This window comes from Dipodomys merriami, unplaced genomic scaffold, assembly GCF_024711535.1.
Source record: "Dipodomys merriami isolate MVZ:Mamm:240054 unplaced genomic scaffold, mDipMer1.0.p SCAF_2, whole genome shotgun sequence".
Taxonomy (NCBI): domain Eukaryota; kingdom Metazoa; phylum Chordata; class Mammalia; order Rodentia; family Heteromyidae; genus Dipodomys; species Dipodomys merriami.
The window spans coordinates 11,211,264-11,233,012 of NW_027203381.1; the positions used below are offsets into that span (position 1 = coordinate 11,211,264).

General features: G+C 42.2%; 1 protein-coding gene across 2 annotated transcripts; it reads right to left on the reverse strand.

The window, feature by feature from the left end:
* Nucleotides 1-4,469: 4,469 nt before the first annotated feature.
* Nucleotides 4,470-21,376, reverse strand: Sec11c (SEC11 homolog C, signal peptidase complex subunit). 2 transcript variants are annotated; one of them, XM_070029024.1, is made up of 6 exons: nucleotides 21,188-21,376; nucleotides 11,854-11,963; nucleotides 10,261-10,410; nucleotides 7,967-8,086; nucleotides 5,285-5,342; nucleotides 4,470-4,694 (listed from the first exon to the last, which is right to left on the reverse strand). In XM_070029024.1, exons 1-6 carry the CDS (start codon nucleotides 21,272-21,274, stop codon nucleotides 4,641-4,643), a joined length of 579 nt encoding a protein of 192 aa, XP_069885125.1. In that variant the 5' UTR covers nucleotides 21,275-21,376; the 3' UTR covers nucleotides 4,470-4,640. The 2 variants fall into 2 exon arrangements, with proteins under 2 accessions (XP_069885125.1, XP_069885126.1); XM_070029025.1 differs by lacking the exon at nucleotides 5,285-5,342.
* Nucleotides 21,377-21,749: the final 373 nt, after the last annotated feature.

Genomic DNA, 21,749 nt, shown 5'->3' on the forward strand with positions numbered 1-21,749 from the left:
TTTTTAATGGTTTAAAAACAGCTTATCTTCTTAGCCATTAAATATCAGAAATATAACATTTTAACTGTAGAGATATGACGTGATCTCTTAATGTTGTTTCCGTTTCTGCTTCCCATGTTGATTGAAAAGACATCTAGCCCAAGTACAGTGAATGATGTGGGACCTCAAAGCAGAGCTCTGTATCGAGCAGGGACTGTAAAGTCCCACAGTAAGGATGACTTGTTAGGCTTGAGAGTGAATCACCACACTCCCCTTGGGTTTTTAATCTACTCCAGCTCTGAGTGATGCTTCCCAGGGCTATCAGGTGAGTTATGAATGGCCAGCTGATTCGTTAAGACCTATTTCCTCTCTTAGGGAGAAGTCAATTTATCTGCCTTTAAATCCACTGATCTAATCAGGCAGGCTTGAAACTGATAAAGGAGGGGGGTAGAGCGTCTACTCAGCCACAGCCTGATACACCGGATGATGCTCGAAGAATATCAGACATATCCGAGTGAATCAGAAAAATAACAAGTAATATCAAGGGAGGAAGAGACTCAGATGCTTCTACATCAATACAAAAATCAGGAAGGCAAAATTCAACTTGAATGTTAATAAAGGGCAGAATTCTCCCTCATAGACTTAAAAGCTAAATCTTGCAAAGAAATATGGCAAATGAAAAGTTGTATCTTTTTTTCCCAAACATACTTAAATTTTTATGGTGTGAATACAAATAAAATCATATGAAGAGACAAAGGAACACAAATATCCAACATAATGAGGAAGGAGAAAGTTGGAGGACTTAGGATCCTTGAAGAAGTAGACTTCATTACAGTCAGTAACTTCTGCTCCACAGAAGACAATGTCAAGAGAATGAGGAGACTCACCACAGATGGGGAAAAATATTTGCTAAAGGTAAATCTGAAAAAAGTGACTCTATTCAAAATATAGAAAGAGCTCTCTAAACTGAATAGTAAGCCGGGCACTGGTGGCTCACACCTGTGACCCTGGCTACTAAGGAGCTAGTGAGGATGTGAGCTGTGGGAATTCATTCTTTGGAAGATCATCTGTCATTTCTCACAAGCCCAAACATAGTCTTATCACAGGATCCAGCAATCCTGTCTCTTTTTTATCCAAATGAGCTGAAAATGTGTTCCCTTATGGATGTCTACAGTAGCTTTATTAAAAAAAAAAAGCCAGAACTCAGAAGCAACTCAGTGTGCAATAAATGAAGTCCAAGTTATAGACTACCTAATGGTGGTGAAGGCAGAGCCTTACCCACAGTATGTCCAAATCTCTTTCCACCCCACTGGTACCACTCTTCCCCGTGGCTCTTGACATGGAAAAAGCTTACTGAACCCATAGAGTGAGTAGCAACGGATGGCTATCTGCCCAGAATTTCAAGATGAGACTAAACTGATCATCCATCCAAGGCTCTGGGCCAGAAGCTACTTGCTTTGTAATATGTGGCACTCAAATAGAAACCAGATGACTACTAATAGCATGGTTAGCATCAGTTTTGGGAGTGAAATGATGGCAAGAGGGTGGCATGGATATACAGAGTGCTTCTGTTGTTTTTTCCTACCGCTGAAGATGAGAAGGAACATGTGAGCCACCAAGATTTCTAATTGCATTTACTCCCAACTAGTTTGTGCCCAGGTCTATCTGTGGTTCTCAATTCTGTCCAGATATCAGTCACCTAGGGATTTTTGAAGAGCCCAGAAACCCAGGCTTCCTCTCATTTAGAGCTTCTCACACTCCACTTGTCTGGAAAGGTCAGGCTCCCTCCTTTCCACAGGTCTGAAATTCTAATAGAGGAGTTTGGTGTCTGCAATCATGCAATCTGGTTGTGGGAGCGTATGGCTGTGCAGGCATAGCTGAAGCTGAGTTCATGTTAACATCTGTGCAGGATTAACACATTGATTGTGGAAGGGGAGAGAAAGGGTTCATAGAAACTCAGTTCCTAGGGGCTGGGAAGGTGGCTCAGTGGTAGAGCGCTTGCCTTGCATGCCTGAGGCCCTGAGTTCAATTCCTCAGCACCACATAAGCAAAAAGAAAAAAGCCGGAAGAGGCACTGTGGCTCAAGTGGTAGAGCGCTAGCCTTGAGCTGAAGAGCTGAGGGACAGCGCCCAGGCCCAGAATTCAGGTCCCATGACCGGACCCAAAAAGAAAAAAGAAAGAAAGAAACTCAGTTCCTACCACACTAGAAACTTCATTAAACTGTCCTTAAACCCAGTGACAAACTCCATTTAACTTCATTTGCATGCTGGTATTACAGTAAGGCCTCTGCCTGAGCCTACACTCCTACACCAGGATGCATCCCCAAACCCCTGCATCTGTTTTTGCACACCTCATCTTCTCCCCTGTGGGACTTACTTATTTGGCAGACACCATCCACTTTGATGCTTCCAAGCTGTTGTGAAGAAAAGAGGCGGCCTAGCCAGGTTGTGTCACAAAGCTGCCAAGAGGAGGTTCTACTAATGGATGAACTGCAGCTCAGAGAGCTGTGAACCTCGTTATTCCACACACTGAAGCTATTGTTGAGACCCATAGATTAAAAAAAAAAATTCAGTCAGCACTAAATGACCATCATTTCCACCTTATAAGACCCTCTCAGCTCAGAGATCAAAAAGATCTTTTTAACCCACACAACTAAAAGGCACTGGGTAGCTGGGTGTGGAGGTGGATACCTGTAATCCCAGTGCTCAGGAGGTAGACACAGATTGAAAATTCAAAAGCATGGGGGGACGGGGGGAGGATGGGAAGGGATGGGAAGGGAAACAAAGCAGGAGGCTGCAATGCTTGATAAGAAATGTACTCATTATCTTGCCCATGTAATTGTAACCCCTCTGTACAGTATTTTCACTATTAAAAAAAAAAAAGAAAAAAAGAAAATTCAAAAGCAGCCATACTGAGACCTTGCCTTACAACAATAAATGTGATTGGCTGAACCGCACTAGGACACTTAAGTGTCCTTGCAAACAGGAATGTTCAAAGAATCACACAAAAGCTGAGCCACATTGGGGGTATTTGTTAAAAGTTATATTAGCCAATGACAGAACCCCAAGAGAAGGATAAATTAATAACATTTTGACCCAACATTTTAAACTTCTATTTTTAGTAAAGGGAAGAAAAATCAGATTTTCTTCAATCATTTATTGACGGGCACAAGAGAATAATGTTTTTAGGAAGTATTCTGTAAATATTTTCCCCCTGCTTTGCTGATTTCATCCCATTATTGTTGCCACAACCTATTTAGTGGAGAGAAAGGAGGAGAGAGCAGGAGCCCCCCATGGAGCACTCCCGCTGGTCTTTAGGACTCACTTGAGGAAATGAACTTCACAGGTGTGCGGTGGGTTCAGGCTCACACTGAAAAGGACAAAAGTACCCGCGGGCAACACTTATAGAAGGCGCACTGTGTATGTCAAGCAGCATGCTAAGAGCATTTGGTATATAATCTACTTATTCATGATGGCCCAGTTTGGTCAGTGCAGTTCTATCCTCTATTTATGGCTGGGGTCCTTAAGAAACTTGTCTGAGTCTGTTTAGCAAGAGACTTTTAGATACCCTAAGTTCTTAGGTCAGAGTTGGGACAAACCTCAAAGGAGTAAAGCAGATTTGTGAAACCTGATGGACTGGATGTCGTTGTGTTTAATGAAAACACTTCCATAAACCAGAAAGGCTTATTCAAACATCCATCCTTCTTCCTCCTCTCACCTCTGCTACGTAGTGTATGGTCTGCGCACTGCAGTCAGGGCATGTTAGAGACGCTCCCAGGAGCACGTTAAAGATGTGCAATCCTGGCCTCGCCTCAGACCGGCCTATCTTACCTCTGCATGCAAAAGAGCATGAAAGTGGTATCTACTGTCACCTTCAACTGCTTACCCTGCAGTCAACACAGAACCATTTCTCTTCTCTTCACTCCACTGTGACCTCCATCATCAGAGCAGGGCCTCCATCTCTCCAGCACCTTCGACAGCAGCCAGAACACAAGGGTGATGGATATTTGAATGAGGGACTACGTGCAGATCTATGCAGAGTGGACTGCATCTATACCTAACTGTGAAGGGCAGATTCGTGGGTAATGGAGAAGGGAGACTGGAGAAAGAAACAACACCTCTTCCACCTTTCAATAGCTTTGGCAATTTTTCAAAGGCGTGCACTGTGTCTTTTATGATAGTTGTAGAAACCACTGCAAGATCAATCACACCACAAAAGCAAAGTACATTACATCCCTTCCTTCTGGGAGATTTTAGGCTTTATTAACTTATCAGATAACACAGTAATAGATAAGAACCAACTCCTTTGAAGAACCTGTTTCCTTTAATTTTATGCCATCACAAAATTACACTAGGAATTATATTTTTGAAAGCTATACCATGTGGACTGCGGTGTATTACTCTTGCAGGCCCACTTGGACCTTAAGAAGCTGCAGACCTTCCTCCTCAGTGTACAGTGACACCCACAGTGCAGGGACTTGTGGATTACAATCAGAGTCCACAAAAGAAAACCCATCTTTACTGATGAATCATTTATTTGGACAAGACAAAAATGTCTCCACATGGTTTCCTTTTATACAGAAAGTGGAACATTTCAAATATATTAGTTTTCTCTTTTTCAACAGAATTCATTTCAATCTGGTCCCAGAACGGCCTCTCGTATTAGGATTCACGTTTTAGTAACACATATGCACCCATGACAGCCAAAAGAGCATACTGTAAAGGAAACACAATGGAAAATTACTGTGAGGTTTAGAAGGAAATGTGGCATTAAGATGAAATCTTAAGTCAACAGTGGCAGAGGATAGAATCATAAGATGGCCTGCCTCCCCTACGCCTGTGCTCCAAATTAGCTATGGTTAAAGACCCCAAAGTCTATTGATGGACTAACGATCAAACACTCAGCAACACAACTAATGAAGTGCTCATTCCTGTGTAGCATTCTTACTGTTTTTCAAGTGATTTTCTAAAAACAAATAGAGATGCATTTCCACTGAGGTTAGTAGATAAACATCACTGGGTTTTTATTGTGTATACTTCTTTGTATGTTTGAAGATTCCAATAATAATAAGCAATAACCACATAAGCACCTTTTCAGAACACACTGCACTTATGAAAGGCACAGCAAGTACTTTAAATAGTTATCTTAAATGTCAATAATTTCAGTGACTATGTTAATTTGTAGTTAATTACAAAAACTGCAGAAAAATTAATAGCAAATGTTTGCAGATGGCTGTTTCCTTACAGCTGCCCCACCAATGCTCCAATATTCTTTAAATGAATAAGACACATGCATCAATGCCTACCTTGAATTTTGGATAGTCATTCATTATAATTGTAACCATACCAACATATGGCAAAAACCTAAATCGTGGGAATAAAAAGCAAGAAATATAAAAATAGTTTATAATAGACTAAAGAGCAACATATGACTACTCTATAAATCAGCCTTAGCATGTCAATCCTCCACAGAAACACAGCTGTACAGCCAATATTCATCCCTGCCTCAAATGGCTTGATTAGTGAAATGCAGCAGAGCTAACAGACAGAGCTATTTTTCAAGCAGGCTTATGATTTGCGGTAGCAATACCACTTGTCTTCATTTGCTACAATTAAAGTAAGAGTTGGGCTATTTATACAAACAGAATAGACAACTTTCACAGTTCTAATTCTTATTTTCTTAGGAGAAAAGTTAAGTATCAGGTGGTGTATATTAAGAACTGTTGTTAGATAAAGCTTTTAAAGCACACACATGATTAGTCATTTAAGGAATCTTTATCATTTTCCTTTCACAGCATTTTTCAGATGCAACAAGTAAGTTTATTAGGCAATGAATATAAATGTGAATCCCATTTTTAACTTGTATGCTAATATGATTATGATCCCAGAGAGAGGAGATTCAGAGCCAGTAATTATGCTGACAAAATGAATATCAGTATGTAATCAGTTTGACCCAAATCTCATCATCTCTGCTACCAGGAAACAAGGCAACGCACCCACAGTACCCGCCAGCCGGCCGGCAATCAGTAGTACAACCTCTCCTTTCCACAGCCTTTCACCATAGTGTTAGAAATACTAGCAGGAAACTCTCCTTATGCCCTGCAGATATCCCAGTGGAAGTGCAAGAGAGAAAAATAGTTAAAACTGTGGCAAGAGGCCTTAAGCCACAATCTGATTACTGAGTCAACTTAGATATTGGTAAGTCTCTCCAGTTTTCCACAGCCCAGATACCAAGAAGACATTTCTAAGGAGGATCACCAAGAAAGAAAAATTGCCTTTTTTTTTTTTTATAATAAGAGGATATAATCTCTGTGCTGTGCCAATCAGAAACAGAACTCACCGGTGAAACAACTAATTAAAGACTTAGCACAACACTTTTTAGTTTGAAAAGTTGATAAGAGGGCTGGAAATGTGGCTTAGTGGCAGAGTGCTTGCCTAGCATGCATGAAGCCCTGGGTTCAATTCCTCAGTACCATACACAGAAAAAGCTGGAAGTGGCACTGTGGCTCAAGTAGTAGAGTGCTAGCCTTGAGCTCAGGAACAATGCCCAGGCCCTGAGTTCAAGCCCCAGGAGTAGCCAAAAAAAAAAAAAAAAAAAAAAGTTTGTAAGAAGTAAACTAAATGTCTACCACAAAAATCCAAAAGATGTTTGGTTACGAAAGACAGAATAATTACTAGAACAAATTTAATCTTTTAGAAAGATCAATGTGCCGGGCGCTGGTGGCTCACGCCTGTAATCTTAGCTACTCAGGAGGCTGAGATCTGAGAGGATCACGGTTCAAAGCCAGCCCAGGCAGGAAAGTCCGTGAGACTCTTATCTCCAATAAAACCACTAGAAAACTGGAAGTGGCACTGTGGCTCAAGCAGTAGAGCACTCGCCTTGAGCTGAAGGGCTGAGGGACAGCACCCAGGCCCAGAGTTCAAGCCCCACAACCGACCAAAAAAAAAAAGAGGTAAATGTGTAGATTTGACCTAAAAAGCTATTTCTCACTTCCTGTTGGATTAAAAAGATCAAATTCTTCTATGTACTACATACACACACATAAACACACACACACAACTGTTAGGTACTGAGTATCTAGAACATTCACTAAAACATTAAAGTGACAGTCATCTCAGAAGATTTCTTATTCTATGCTTCCATCAGAAAGAATGACACTGCCCCATTTGTTAGGAAATGGAAAGACTTGGAAAAAATTATATTAAGTGAAGTAAGCCAGGCCCAAAGAAACATAGGTCCCATGGTTTCCCTTATTTGCAATAACTAGTATATGTCTGAGACAAGCAGAAAAGGTCAGATAAATTGATAGGTGAAATGACCCCAAGATAAGTATTCAAATGTGTTTTCTTTCATTCGATTGTTTCTAACATATTTATAAGATGATTTCTTTGTTGCTTTGTATGTCCCTCCCCCACAGTATAACCCCTGTTTTCACTGTATTTGATGTTGGTATAATTTGTGGAGGGGAAGGGGAAAAACAAATCGTTTAGATAGGGATACAGGTGGACTCATTGCAACAATGAGATGTACAAGACGTTATGTCAAAAACAAACTTTACAACTTTTAGGGCAGAGGGAGGGGGGAGATGGGAAGGGAAGGGAAGGGGAAACAAAGGAGGAGACAACAATGCTTGATAAGAAATGTATTCATTATCTTGCCCATGTAATTGTAACCTTTCTGTATGGTATTTTCACAATAAAAATTTTTTTTTAAAAATAAAAATAAAATAAAATCCACAAATGACTAATCTCTATTTTTAAACAGAGATTAGTGGATAATGTACTCAGGTTCTGTTCTAGATTTTAGATCCTTAGAAAGTTTGGAATTTTCTTTACTAGTATTCACAGTACAAACTAGAATGACTTAAGACTACTTCTGAGGATTCATAATTGAAATAACATAAGTTCCGTTATCCTATAAGCCTAGTATCTTTGTTTCTAAGTAGATTCCTGGTTTCAGAACCTTTTATGAAAAAGTTCATTCTCACCCTCTCGCTCTTCCCACAACATCTTTCTTTTCCAGCCAGTTCTGGCCTTCTTTGTACAAGCCTCTATCATCAACTTCATTATTATCTCCTTTAGTCAGGAATTTGATGTCTCCATTATCTCTGGAAAGAAAAACAATGGTAAAAAATATTTTTTCAGCACATCATCATTAGAAAAACATTAGTTTATCCAAGATGTTACAGTCAAGACATGAGTATTAAGAAAGCAACCAAAGAATACTTGACCTTTCTTTGGTCTAAGAGGATTGCTTAGAGATAACTGTTCAGCTGAAGTACAAATCTAATGACAATTCTGAAGATTCAAAATGCAAAAGCACTTAAGTAACCCTAACAAGCTAAAAGCATAAAGCATGGCAAAGCACAAGGACACCAGGAAGGCAATGATCTTCTTCCAGCACACACGGTGAAAAATCACTTCTCATTCATGTCTGCTTAAAAAAAAAAAAACTGGCACCTAACTTGTTTTTAATCAGGAATCAGGGGTGGTAGTGCCAGTAGGCACAATCACATGAATGGCAATTCTCTCAAGTCCAGATCATAACACACCACCGTGTGCTGACAATGAGTGTTTCCACACTTACTTCTGCCATTCCCTTCAGATCACAATAGGTCAGTCAGGACATGAGGTTGATTAACGATCATTCTTTTTATGTATGTGTGTGTGTGTCTTACTTTTTTTGTTATTCTCTTTAAATAGTTGTACAAAGGACTTGCCATTAACAAAGTAACCATTCTTCATCCTCCTGGATCAACTTGTTAATAAGGACTATAGTCCTATTCACTTTAGACATGAACTTGGTCCCTGACCAGATTTAAACACAAGGTAATTTAAATGTTCTATGCTTTTAGCTGTCCTCCAGCTTTTCCTCAAAATGAACGCAGAATGTGCTAACACACTGCTTCCATCACCAAGGTTCCATTTGCAGAAAACAAGGATCACAAATGTTGCCAGACTAGTATTAAAAAGAGCCATGTGGGGTTAATGTTAACCATCCTTAGTTGATATTCTGATCGTCATAGTTCCAAAACACAAACTGTACCATGATATAGCCATGAAGGTCTATATGAGGTAAAACATTTGAAGCCCACAAAGATGTGAACTACGTCAAAAAGAACAAGCTGACACAGCTATAGAAATGAAGAGGACAAATATCCTGGCAATCTCATAATTCATGCAAAATACAGCAGATAATCATTTCATTTACTCTGAACACATTTTCATCTTCAGAAACTATTACTCCTATTTTATAATAAGATATTTACAACATGTGATATTTACAACATGTGCATAGTGCTCTTTGATCAAATTCACCAAGTCTATATTATTCTTTCTAAACTCCTCCCCACTTCTTTTTCACAGGTTTTCATTACACTATTTTCATATATACCTATAATGGGCTTAAATAATATTCACCTCCCCAACATCCTAGAAAGTACATCGGATGGAAGTACTGTCCCATCACAGCTAAGCATGCTAACGCTTTTGTGGTGGCACAAATAGATATCACATACCATTTGAACAACACAAGGAGAGGGGAAAGAGAAGGAGAGATGGGAAAGGAGAGAGAGAGAGAGAGAGAGAGAGAGAGAGAGAGAGAGAGAGAGAGAGAGAGAGAGATTCCCTAAATTTAATTCTATAAATCATGTAACAACACTACCATAAACTGCATAAAAGTAAATGAATAATCAATTATGTAAGTGTAGCATTTTACTCTTTCATTTAGAAATTTTCTCTGTTGAGGGCTAGAAGTAAATGATTTGGTTCCAAGTCAGACCATATTGAGACCTTAATAATTCATCAAAATGCTGCTATGGGCTGATAGGCAGGATATGCCATGAGCAAATTACAAGACACATTGGGGAAATAAATGTGTATCTACCTAAGGCCAGTATTACTGCTGAAAATGTTACTTTGGTCAAAGTGACAGAGAATAGTAGCTGGCTTTATTACACTTCAGAAAACAAACAAAAAAATGGCAGTACAGGGTGCTTTGATTTTCTTTGAGATGTCTTCAAATAGCTGGCAGTTCATCCCATCCTAAATTCGGGTAGCCATTTAAGTTTGTACCATGTGTCAGTAAACACTGCTTGACTTCATTCTCACAATCACCCTATGAGTTACTGAGAGTAAAACAGTATCATTCCTATTTGCAGAATGAATTAGGTGCTGGCCTAAAGTCACTCAAAGAGTAAATATAGTTCAATACTTTAATAGTTTCTAATTAACCACCAAAAACATCTACCAAAATTAAGTAAACCACATAAAGTGTCATTACTTTTCGTGGACTTTGATGACTCGGTGAACGATTGGAATGTCCCGTCCTTCAACCTTAAAAACAACTATTTCGCCGGCTCTAATGGGGTCTTCCCGGAAATTTGTGAGGAACAGCAGGTCTCCCCTGTGAAAGGCTGGCTCCATGCTGCCACTAGAAAGAAGCACAGAGTCCCCATCGGTGTTGCCCGAGGCCCAAACAGTGATCACAGTAAACCAACTAGTCAAAGTGGAAGATTTTGCCAACAGTATGAAGTCTCAGAAGCCCTAAATAAAGCCAATGTAGTTTCCTTCCTGCCCCAGGGATTGTGGAATATGGGAGAAAATGGTTTCTAGTTGGGTTCACATATGGAAAGGGTTCTTTAAGAAAAATAAAAAAATAAAAACAAGAATAATGTGTACTCTGAAGTAAAAGCTGGGACGATTTTTAACCTTTAGACAAGTCTTCCTTCCATGAACATTACCATGGTTCATTCACAACTTCAGGCTCTTACAGCTGGTTAATACTCTAGGGTAATTCTTCCTTTGCACACTGCTAGACTCATTCAAGGAATGGCCATATTCTACAGAAGTCTACAAAAGCCCGGTGCTGACAAATAGTAACTTGTTTTGACAGACCATAGATAATCTCTATGGTAATCTGAGATACCAGTTCAAACCCATGCCAAAAATCCGTGGTAAATTTAAAATAAACTGCAATCTACTGGGAGTTGAAAATTTTAAACTAGGACTTACTCTCTATTTGTTCATGTTTATTTTAATGTGAGAGAAAAGAATAAAATCTAGAACTAGGGTATGGTAGGAGCCAAGAAGCAAGGATGAGCTAATAATGTATTGTTTAGCAGGAAGCCAGGAGAAAGAATCTGGGTACTGAAGCTGAGGCGTGCTGCATAAGAGATCATAGCCGGTGGAGCTGGCTTTCCTTTCCAAGGGGCCAGCTTCCCTGAAGATCTAGAACGCACCCAGGAGACAGGCCGCTGGACTGGCTAGCACTGGGCACTGGGAGGCTTTCGTTAAAGAGAAACCAGTGCACTTAGTAGGGCAACAGACCTAGCACTCAAACACAAGAAAACTGAGTCAAACAGGGAGATCCCCAAATGCTATCTGGGGGAGAAAGAAAGTCCTGAGACACATAAGGAGGATGAGGATGTACTTAGGAAACTGTTGTGGTCCAGGATAACAGGGCTGCATGAGGTAAAACCTCCCCATAGCTCAGAGGCAAGAAGAAAGCACTAAAGTTTGGCACAGCCTATTGGGTACAAAGAAAGCCAAGTAGCATTTCACATGAGTTATGCTTAAAAATCAGTTTACACACTTTAATATACTGCTAAATCATCATTTTAAGAAGACTAAGTGCATTGGCATCAAAATGATCAAAGCTCTAAAATATCTACTGAAAAAAGATAACACTTTTCATTAAAAGCTAGAAAAAAAAATGAAACATTGGCAAAGCAGATGCTAATGAAGAAGGCTCAAACAGTTCACCCAGTTAGCGCCCTGAATCCCCGCTATCACGGCTGGCTCTCCCTGCAGGCACCCCGCTGGCTCCTGGGACTCAGGACAGCAGTGGCAGGATGAGGGTGGCGTCAGAACTTACCTCAACACCACCACGATCGGGCTCTCGCTGCCTGTGAGCACGATCAACCCCTTCCATATCATGAGTGCAGAAGACACGATCATGGCGAAGTTTAAAACCTGGTAGTAGAGCTGGAAGGGAAAAGGCCAGATGCAAGTGAAAACCCATGGCAGAATACTCACCAGCCTGAAGCTGGAGCTGGACTAGTAAAGGAAAACAAGAACAAGGATATTTCAGGACATGAAACTATTTTACAGAGGAACAAAATTAGGTAGTATTTCCATTTTTATTCATGAAAAAAAGCCTTCCAAATGCCACCATCTTTCAGAGAGAAAAAGGAGAAATGGCAACGCACAGGGCTTATGTGGAGGACCTCCCAACCACTCTGGGATTTTCCGACACCCTGAGCCCTAATGAATTCCAGTCTTCAAAGTCCTGCCCAGGCCCCATATTCTAGTGTAGCCTCAGATACAGCTCCATGCAAAGAGTGCAGGTCTCCCCACAAAAACTGCACACCCAACCTGAATCACCCATGCTGAGCTTCTCTGTAACACAGAGAAATATGGCCTCAGTCCGTTCCAGAAACATCTGCTACTGCCACTTCTCAAGATTTTGAGGTTTCCACAGCGCAAACAGTGAAGCAGTGCTCCTCAGCTTCTTGGGGCCACTCAGCACTTGGCTTTCTTGGGGTGTGTGGCAGTGGGGGGGGGGCACATCAGCTCTCATTTTCAACTCCTAGAATCTGGATGACCTGGTTTCCTGCCTAGCCACGCATCGTGGAATAAATCTCTTCATTTTAAATTTCCTTGCTATCCTTAGTAGTGTTGCAAGAAAGCAAAATTAGGTAAGTTAGGTCTCATCTTGGCTACCTGCCAGATTTCCAGAGTACTACTTCCAAGTGAATTTGGAACTAGAACCCAAATCTCGTAGCTCTAAATACTTTTTTTTCAAATATTCACACATAATTTTAACTGAAATAGATGTGGCAGTATGGACTCTCTTTGAAGGCTGAATACAATTAAGTTCTGGTATGCTATTATACAATGGACAGTATTATATATTTCAAACTAACTGCAAAAGATTTTTGAAAGTTTAGCCATAAAGAAAAGGTTTGAGGTGACACACATAATTACTCTGATTTCATCATTACTCAATGTAGACAGGAATTGAAATATCACATTACACAACATAATTACACAATATGCATCTATTTAATAATCAATTAAAATGCATCAGAAGGTAACTTGGTTTGTTTTGCTGCCAATCCAGGAGCTTGAATTAAGAGCCTGGCCGTGCTGAGGTTATTTGCTCTACCACTTGAGCCATAGTTGCACTTATGGCTCTGTTGATGCTTAATTAGAGATAAGTCTCACAGACTTTCCTACCATAGCTGGCTTCCAGCCAGGATCCTCAGATTTCAGCCTCCTGTGGCCTGAGCCACAGGTGCCACACTCAAACGGTAGTTTTAAAAATGCATATGCTACACAGAACTGTAGCTGAAGACACTTGGGAAGGGTCAACAGGGACGGGCAGGGGGGTTCGAGCTGTTCTCCTGTCAGATTGTGTAGCCTGTCCTTTAGAGCAGTGCTGTCAGTGCTGGACCCCCTGTGGAGGGGGCTGAGAACTGGGTTTTAAGCAATCCCCAGGCAATGCTGCAGGCCCTGGGCAGGAACGACAGTTTGAGGCCACAGCTTTCATATGACATGCTCTCAACCTTGACTGCACACTAGAATCACTGCAAAGCAGACCAGGTCTCCATCCCACACCAACCAATCAGTGGGAGGGCAAGGGCTGGTGTCCAGGAAGATTCTGATGCACAGTGCGGCTGACCGGGCTCCGCAGCCTGTCCTTCCCATCCATCCATCCCCTCGCTCCTCCTCTACCTCTTGTATCTTCTCCTTCAAACAAACATCTGTCACAACTAGAAACTGCAGAATCCAGTCTCTGGCCACTTTCTTCTCGGTACCCCTGCCAGCTCTCCTCCTCCACCTAGACCTTCAACTGCTGGCATCAGCCCCATAGTGCTAACTACTCACCATACTGAAATTGCCAACTGCCCACAGGACCTTTCCATTCAAATGCATGTCAGCCTGAACTCATCTCCAAAGATCTCGGTGCTAGTGATGGCAGCTCAGTATGGAACATTTCTATTCACTCAGATGTGTGGAGCCACCTCCATCCATCCACTCTAGCTAGATGTTTCCAGAATGTGTTCAGTTCTTCCTATTCCTGCTGCTACCACTCTCACCCACAGAGTCCCATCTGGCCACTTCGTGAGCTTCCCACGGGACTCCCCTGCACGCTGTACCCTTTCCCAGTTATCCCATACTCCCTACGTGTTGTTACATCTATGCCCCCACGTCAAGGCCTTCAACTGCATCTTCCCCCGCTGAGGATGAAAACCAAATCTTTGTACAGCTTCGAAGAACACCTTATCTGATAGGATTCCACACCCCACGTCAGGGGTGAAGTTCTGCCATGTTGACCTGTGCTGTCAGTGCCTCACACAGTTCCTGCTGTTTTCCACCCCAGGACCTTCCCCCAGCTACTAACACGTTCAACACCCAGAAGTCTCGCTATAAACATCTGTGTCCAAGGGAAGCTCCCCCCAAGCTGCTAGACCAGAGTCAGCAAACTTCATGTGTAAAGGGCCAGATCATAAATATTTTAGGTTTGCAGGCCCCATAATGTCTGTCAAAACCACTTAACTTTACCATTACAGACAATATGTATGAAAAGGAACATAGCTGTGATCTAAGAACCTCCTTTTCTTTGTTTCTTCCTTCTTTCCCTTTTATTTTTCATCCCTCCCTCCTTGCCTGTCTGCCTGCCTTTCTGTCATACTGAGGAATAAACCATGGGCCTTGAAAGCATTCTCCATTTGAACAATGCCTTCAGCTCTTTTGTTTTTATTTTGCCTTGAGTTAGGGTCTTACCACCTTTGCCACAGGTGACCTTGAATTTGAAATCATCCACTTCTCAAGTAGCTCGAATTACAGGCATGTTATAGACCACATGTGCCTAAACTTCATTCACAAAAACAGGTGAAACACTGGAGTTTGCTAACCTTTGCTGTAGCTAGCATATATTCTCACTGCATCTGTTACAGCCCTCATCACCTTGATAATTGCACATATAGTTATTTAATGTGTCTTCCATACTTGACTGTAAATTTCACAAAGGGGAGTCAGGGTTTCATTCAGCCCTACTCAGAACTATATCTTCACTATGCAATGTAAGTCTGGCCAAAGTACTAAGTAAACAGTAATAAAATAAACATCTATAATACATAGTAACTGTTGCAAACAAATCCACTATAAGAAAAACACTAAAATCCTAACAGAAGAAGTAAAAAACAAATTCATAATTTTCCAAAGGCAGAATACCAGCAACAAAGGAAACATTTAAAATTTGAAATCAATAAACCTGCCTCTCTGTCCTTCCCATCCCCTGGGACCTGGCAAATTGGAAGGTTCTGTTTGGTTTTACGTTAGTCTTGGAGATGGTCAGGATACGGTGTATTGTGAAGGGTGGGTGCAGGTGATATAACTGTTCTGAAAGGAATCAGGCATTACCATCAAGCCGTTTCTCCTCACCCTGGAGCCCTACTTCCAGAGCTCAGCTTACAGAAAAGGCAGATAGGGAATTACAACCCCCAAATATTAATCAGTCTTATTGCTAATCATATAGAAAAGGAAATAAATGACTAATGAGAGAAATGGCGACTAGAAAATGGCAGATTACCTCCCACACACAAACAATGCATAAAGAATTTTAATACAAAACATTCAAAACAGGTTGGGTGGAAAATACAAACCTCAGACTTCAGCAAAATATGTGTGTGTGAGCATGTATATATGTGTGCATAAGCATGTGTGTGCTCCAAGACTTGGCCAAGAGTAATCTTAGGATAGTAGAATTATGAGTCATTGAATTTTTTCATTATACTATTCTCTGTTCTTTAAAATTCCTGTGACAAGCATAAACTAATTCTAACACATATGGGGAAAAGTGTTTAAGAGAAATGCAATTTGACAGAACAGTCTATGGCTATGAAAATAATCATTTTCAAGAGCAACAAGGCATGAAAATATATCCTTATATGGAAGGTAGGAAAAGCAAGCTCAAAAGTATCTCTGCCAGCTGGGAATGTGGCTCAGTGGTAGAGTTCTTGCCTTGCATGCACGAAGCCCTGGGTTTGATTCCTCAGTACCACATAAACAGAAAAAGTCAGAAGTGGCACTGTGGCTCATGTGGCAGAGTGCTAGCCTTGAGCAAAGAAAGAAGCTCAGGGACAGTGCCCAGGCCTGAGTTCAAGCCCCAGGATTGGCCCCAAAAAAAAAAGTGTCTCTGCCAATATTACCACTATATTTAAATATGTACTTTTGAGGATAGCATGAAAGATACAACTGAGAGAGGGCATATTTTTTATAAATTCAGTTAACTGTTAGCAGTAACTGTTAAGGTGTTTTGTGCAATTAAAGAAAACAGGAAGATAAATCTAACTCAATACTACAGCCACACACCATTTTTAACTAGCAAATTATGAAACTATCACTATATTCCCTGGAGAGCACAAAAAGGAAACTGGAGTGCTAAGCAGATAGTGTGAAATTACTGCTTCTAAAGAAAAAATAGGTGTTTAACCAATTTTGTCAGCACCATTTACTGAAGAGGCTATCTTTCTTCCATTCTATTTTTTAGCTCCCTTACCAAAGATTAAGTGGGTACAGGTCTGTGAGCTCATTTCTGGGTCTTCAGTTCCACTCCAGTGGTCCTCAAGTCTGTTCTTGTGCCAGTACCAAGCTGTTTTGTAGTAGTTTGAAATTTGGTATTGATATTCCTCCAGCACTGTTCTGTCTGATAAGGATTGTTTTTGCTATGTGGGGTCTTTTATTGTTCCATATGAATTTTTGGATTGCTTTTTCTATTTCATTGAAGAATGAGGTTGGGATATTGATAGGTATTGCATTGAATTTGTAGACAGCCTTTGGATAATTGCCATCTTCACGATGTTAATAATCCCAATCCAGGAGCATGGGAGTTTTTACCACTTCCTTAGTTCTGCTTTAATTTCCTTTTTCAGATTTTTAAAGTTTTCATCATAGAGGTCCTTCACTTCTTTAGTTAACTCTTGGGTATTTTATTTTTTGTGGGGCTATTACAAAAGGAGTTGTTACTGTATTTGATTCTGGTGCCCTGCATCTTGCATATACATTTTTCTTCTAATTTGGGGAGGAGAAGGGAAATAACAAAATGCTGAAACAAGGACACAGCTTGACCCATTGTAACAATGAGACTTACAAGACATTATGTTGAAAATGAACTTTGCAACTTGGTGGGGGGAGGAGTTGGGGAGGTGGGGAAGGAAGAAGGAATAGTAGGGGGAAAACAAAGGAGGGGGTTAACAATGCTGGATAGGAAATGCACTTATTACCTTACTCATGTAACTATAACCCCTCTGTACAGTATCTTTACAATAAAACAATTTAAAAAGAAAAACAGCCTTGCAAGTGCAATCAACCTAAAGCAGAAGTGTTCGCTGGGGTGCACTTTCCTCAGAGCCCTCCCATCAGATAAGCAAGTGTAGTTTCTTTGTGAGTTGCAGATCTGACTGGGGAAGCCCCACACCATGACTTCCAGTTTTAGATCGTATTTTCAAAGTAGCAGCCTCTTGCCACTTATCTAACAATATGCCTTCGTGTTAAGGAACATATTTGACACTACGATTTTCTGTGCTGGAAAAATTCACTGAGAAGAAATAAAATTAATTAGAATAAAGACAATTCCTTTGAAAAGGCTGAGTTGTATTTAGTACGATCCAAAAAGTGTCAGGAGCTTAGAAAAGTACAAAATAGAAAGCAGTTCCGGCTCTGCCTCCGGCTTTGTGGGAATGTAAATCCACTGGAGGCACTGCATATCTCTAAGCATTCCAGGTGTTCCTTTTTTTTTATGCATGTCATTCTTCCCCAATCAGTTAAAAACGAAGGTGAATGGCGCAGATAAATTCTGATCATGCTTGATTCAGCAGAAAAGGTCAGATAGGAAACGAGCCCTAAGATATGTATTCAAATTTTTTTTTCTTTCATGCGATTGTTTCTAACACATTTATAAGATGATTTCTTTGTTGCTTTGTATGTCCCTCCCCCAAAGTATAACCCCTGCTTTCACTGTATTTGATGTTGGTATAATTTGTGGAGGGGAAGGGGAAAAACAAATCGTTTAAATAGGGATACAGGTGGACCCATTGCAACAATGAGATGTACAAGTCGTTATGTCGAAAACGAACTTTACAAACTTTGGTGTGAGAGGGGTTGGTGGGGGGGCAGGGGGAGGATGGGAAGGGATGGGAAGGGGAAACAAAGGAGGAGGCTACAATTCTTGATAAGAAATGTACTCATTGTCTTGCCCATGTAATTGTAACCCCTCTGTACAGTATTTTCACAATAAAAAAAAAAATTCTGATCATGCACAACTGATATTCACACCAGCTTTTGTGGCAGTGTGGGGAGAGCCAGGTGTTGGGTGGAGAGGAGTATGCTATCTGCCTGCGGTTGTTGTTTGTTTTGGTAGCAGTACTGCGGTTGAAACTCCGGTCTTTGGCTCCACCACTTGAGCCACGCCTACAGCCTTCTAGCTTTAGTATAGTTTCAGATGAAGTATCATACTTGTTGCTCACATCATAATCCTCCTACCTCTGCCTCTCAAATAGCTGGGATGACAGGCCCTGCTTGGATTTCTCCTGGCTATGGAACTTTGGCAAATAGTTTACTCTCTTTATGGCTCAGATTCCTAATCTATAAAATGAAAGTCATTATTGCAATGACCTTGTAGGGGTGTGAGAATTAACAATTTGAGGCATTAGTAAATTTAAAATGTGTGGAATCTCATCCAATGCACTGTAAGTGCTATGTGTTGGATATCATCAAAATAATAAAAATCTGCTATCCTATTTAAAAACAAAAAACCACTTCCTTTCATCAGGACATCTATCTACTCAGGAAACTGCCAATTACACCAAAACCTAACACTAACTGCAAACTGCAGACACACTTCCAGTTCCCTGCCTTTAAGGTATCAATGGTTCTATATTGGACATTCAGGAATCTAGACACTTAATTTTAACCAAACTACTGACAAGCTGACCCGGATCTAAAATGTGTCACACCGTGTTTCACCACATTTTGTGGTTCATCATTGGCTACCAAATTTATGCATTCAGCATTTAACAACACCACACAAAGTTTCAGGTAAGCCCACGCTCAGTTACTATCAACCCAACATGAAACAGTCACTTTCAAAGAGCTTTAAGCAAACACTGCAGGCCAGATATTCTGGCAACAGAACAACAGAAATGCCAGTGGCTGTGTTTCTTCCTGTCACCCTCACTGGAGAAACAAAGAACTCTTGTCCTGCATGTAGCCCTTACTTAGCAGTAAACAGGGACAGAAGGGAAAGGAGGCCTGCTTCTAAGAATGGTGAGCATACAGACCTGACAGATGTCACGGGATGCTGTTTGGAAGGGAAAAAGATAAACAAGCAAAAAATGAAACTTTAAAGTAAAAAATAAAGGAAAAGCAGCAAAAGGCAGTAGACTTGAACTTCTGGATTTTAATTAGAAGACTGGCAAAACGAGCAATGCAACCAGCTACTGGCAGGCCTAACACTGAAAGTGGGAACACCCAAGTCTTCTAAAAGGCAAATTGAGTTAGTGAGAGATACACTCATCATAAGGCCTTCTCTGACAATCTACTCATTAATCATCAGTACTAAGCATTTCCAAAATCTAGCCATAATCTAGATTTTAAAAGAAAGCGCTCCTGTGGAGATCCTGGGAGACCATCAACAAACAGCATCAACCTTCCTTACATTAGCTGTTGGTGTGTTAAGCTAGTGACAACTCTTCATCACAGAAGCCCCAGGAGCTGTCAGTGAAACATAGCTAGACACAATCAGATCCTACCCACCGTGCATGGCATCCAAGTCTCCAAACTCTCCTGAGCAGCTGCAATTATCTGAAATTCTAGAGGTAGAAAAAGAGGGAAGGAGAAAGGAAAGGAAAAAAAGGAGAGAAGGAAAGGAAAAGGAGGAGGGGAGAAGACAGGAAGAGGAAGACAGAAGAAAGAAAGAAAGAAAGAAAGAAAGAAAGAAAGAAAGAAAGAAAGAAAGAAAGAAAGAAAGAAAGAAAGAGAGGAAGGAAGAGAGGAAGGAAGAGAAGGAAGGAAGAGAGGAAGGAAGAGAAGGAAGGAAGGAAAGAAGGAAGGAAGGAGAGAGAGGGGGAGGGAAGGGAAAGGAGAGAAGGAGGGAGGCAGAGAGGGAAGGAGAGAGAAAGGAAGAGGGAAGAGAACTGGACAGAAGACATGCAAGCAGGAAGGAGTACTTGGGCCCTGTCATGTGTGCCACTCTGCCATCAAAATCAAGAGAACTAACACCATTTTCAAAGACAATCAATACTACCTTCTAGAAAAAATCTCATTTTTCTTACCACCATGTGTTATCATTAGTAACAGTAATAAAATCCATCACTATATTTGGGCACAACAGGTCTCACGACATTGTCTTTCCAGAAGTTTGAGCAATCACATTTTTCCTGGCTGAGTTAGTTTCCAGTCTCTCTTCTCTCTTAAAGAGTAAAGGAAGGCCCAAAGGCAGTGACGGTAGCCAAAAACCACGAAGGGAAAAGCACAAGACTTTCAATGAAGAGAGAGAAATCAATCCCAGCTCCCCAAAGACAGCCCGCCCTCCTCCCCCATACACACCCCCTAACTGCCTTCCGCATGTACGGTGCAGCTAAAGTTACAGAAGACTTCTGGAACCCCTTTCCAGGACACTGGTTCGGTCCACGAAGACTGAGTACCGCAAGGATTTCTCTGGACACAAGACGCACTCTGGAGAGCCAAAGGACGCCCTGGAGAAACCTGTCCCCGGGTGGAAAGCGGCTGCTTTAGCAGCACTGGACAGTTCCCCCGACGGTCGGAAAGTTCTCCGGTCGGGCGGCCTCGGCCCCTGCCCTCGGGACGCCGTCGGGCCTGGGCTGCGCCGCCGGGGCTCGGGAGCGGGGCGGCCCTGGGGTGCAGGCCCCTCCAGCGCGCGCTGACAGCGGTCCTCACCGCCCGCCGTCCCCGGCAAACGACCCCCGCCGCGCAGGGTCTCGACGCCAGTCCCTCCAGCGCCAGCCGCCTCCTCGCTGTTCCTGTTAGCGCTGGGAAGCGTACACACACACCTGAGAGGATTTGAACCCGGTGCCTCCGGGACGCCTCGGGGAGGACCCGGAGCTGCCCGAGCCCTGCCCGGGGAGCCCCAGCGGGCCCCGGCCCCCGCCGCGCCCCGCCCCCGCCATCCAGGCCTCCGTTACCTGGCGTTTGTTCATCTTCCTCAGGTCCCCGAAGATGTCCAAGCCGGAAGCGGGGAGATGCGCGCCCACGGCACCCGCACGAACCATGGCGGGGATCTCTGGGGGCCGCGGCAGCCCGCCGGCTCCCCGTGTCACCCAGACAGTAGCCGAACACCGGCAGGCACAGCCCACCGGCCCGCGTCCTTGCGAGCCACGTGATTGGCGAGTCGCTTGACCTTCTGGGAATCGTAGTCCTGTGATCTTAGCCACTGATTAGCCCTGAAGGAATCGAGGAAGAGGAAAAACTACCACTCCCAGAATGCCGCGGGCTGAGAGCCTCGGCCAGTGAGGACCCTGGGCTCCTAGGGAGGGATGCCAAGGAGCTCAGAAGCCTTGTTCGACCCTTCAGAGAGGAAGCGGGCCAGTGTGTGATCCCGCGTGTCTCAGGGGTAACTCGGAGAAGTGACTAGTCAAGAGGAATGGAATTCTCAAGTCGCTGGTCAGGCGCCAAGAAGACACCTAAAGCTCTCTAGCAGTCACCTAGCCGTGTATCTCGGCCATTGGATGACTGCAGCAGGGGAAG

Coding starts and splice junctions, on each gene's coding strand:
- Sec11c (XM_070029024.1), bottom strand. CDS start 21,274: ATGGTTCGTGCGGGTGCCGTGGGCGCGCATCTCCCCGCTTCCGGCTTG. Junction 11,964..21,187: donor GGAAGATGAACAAACGCCAG/GTAACGGAGGCC, acceptor TTTCCCTTCCAG/CTCTACTACCAGGTTTTAAA. Junction 5,343..7,966: donor GTTGTGGGAAGAGCGAGAGG/GTGAGAATGAAC, acceptor CCCACGATTTAG/GTTTTTGCCATATGTTGGTA.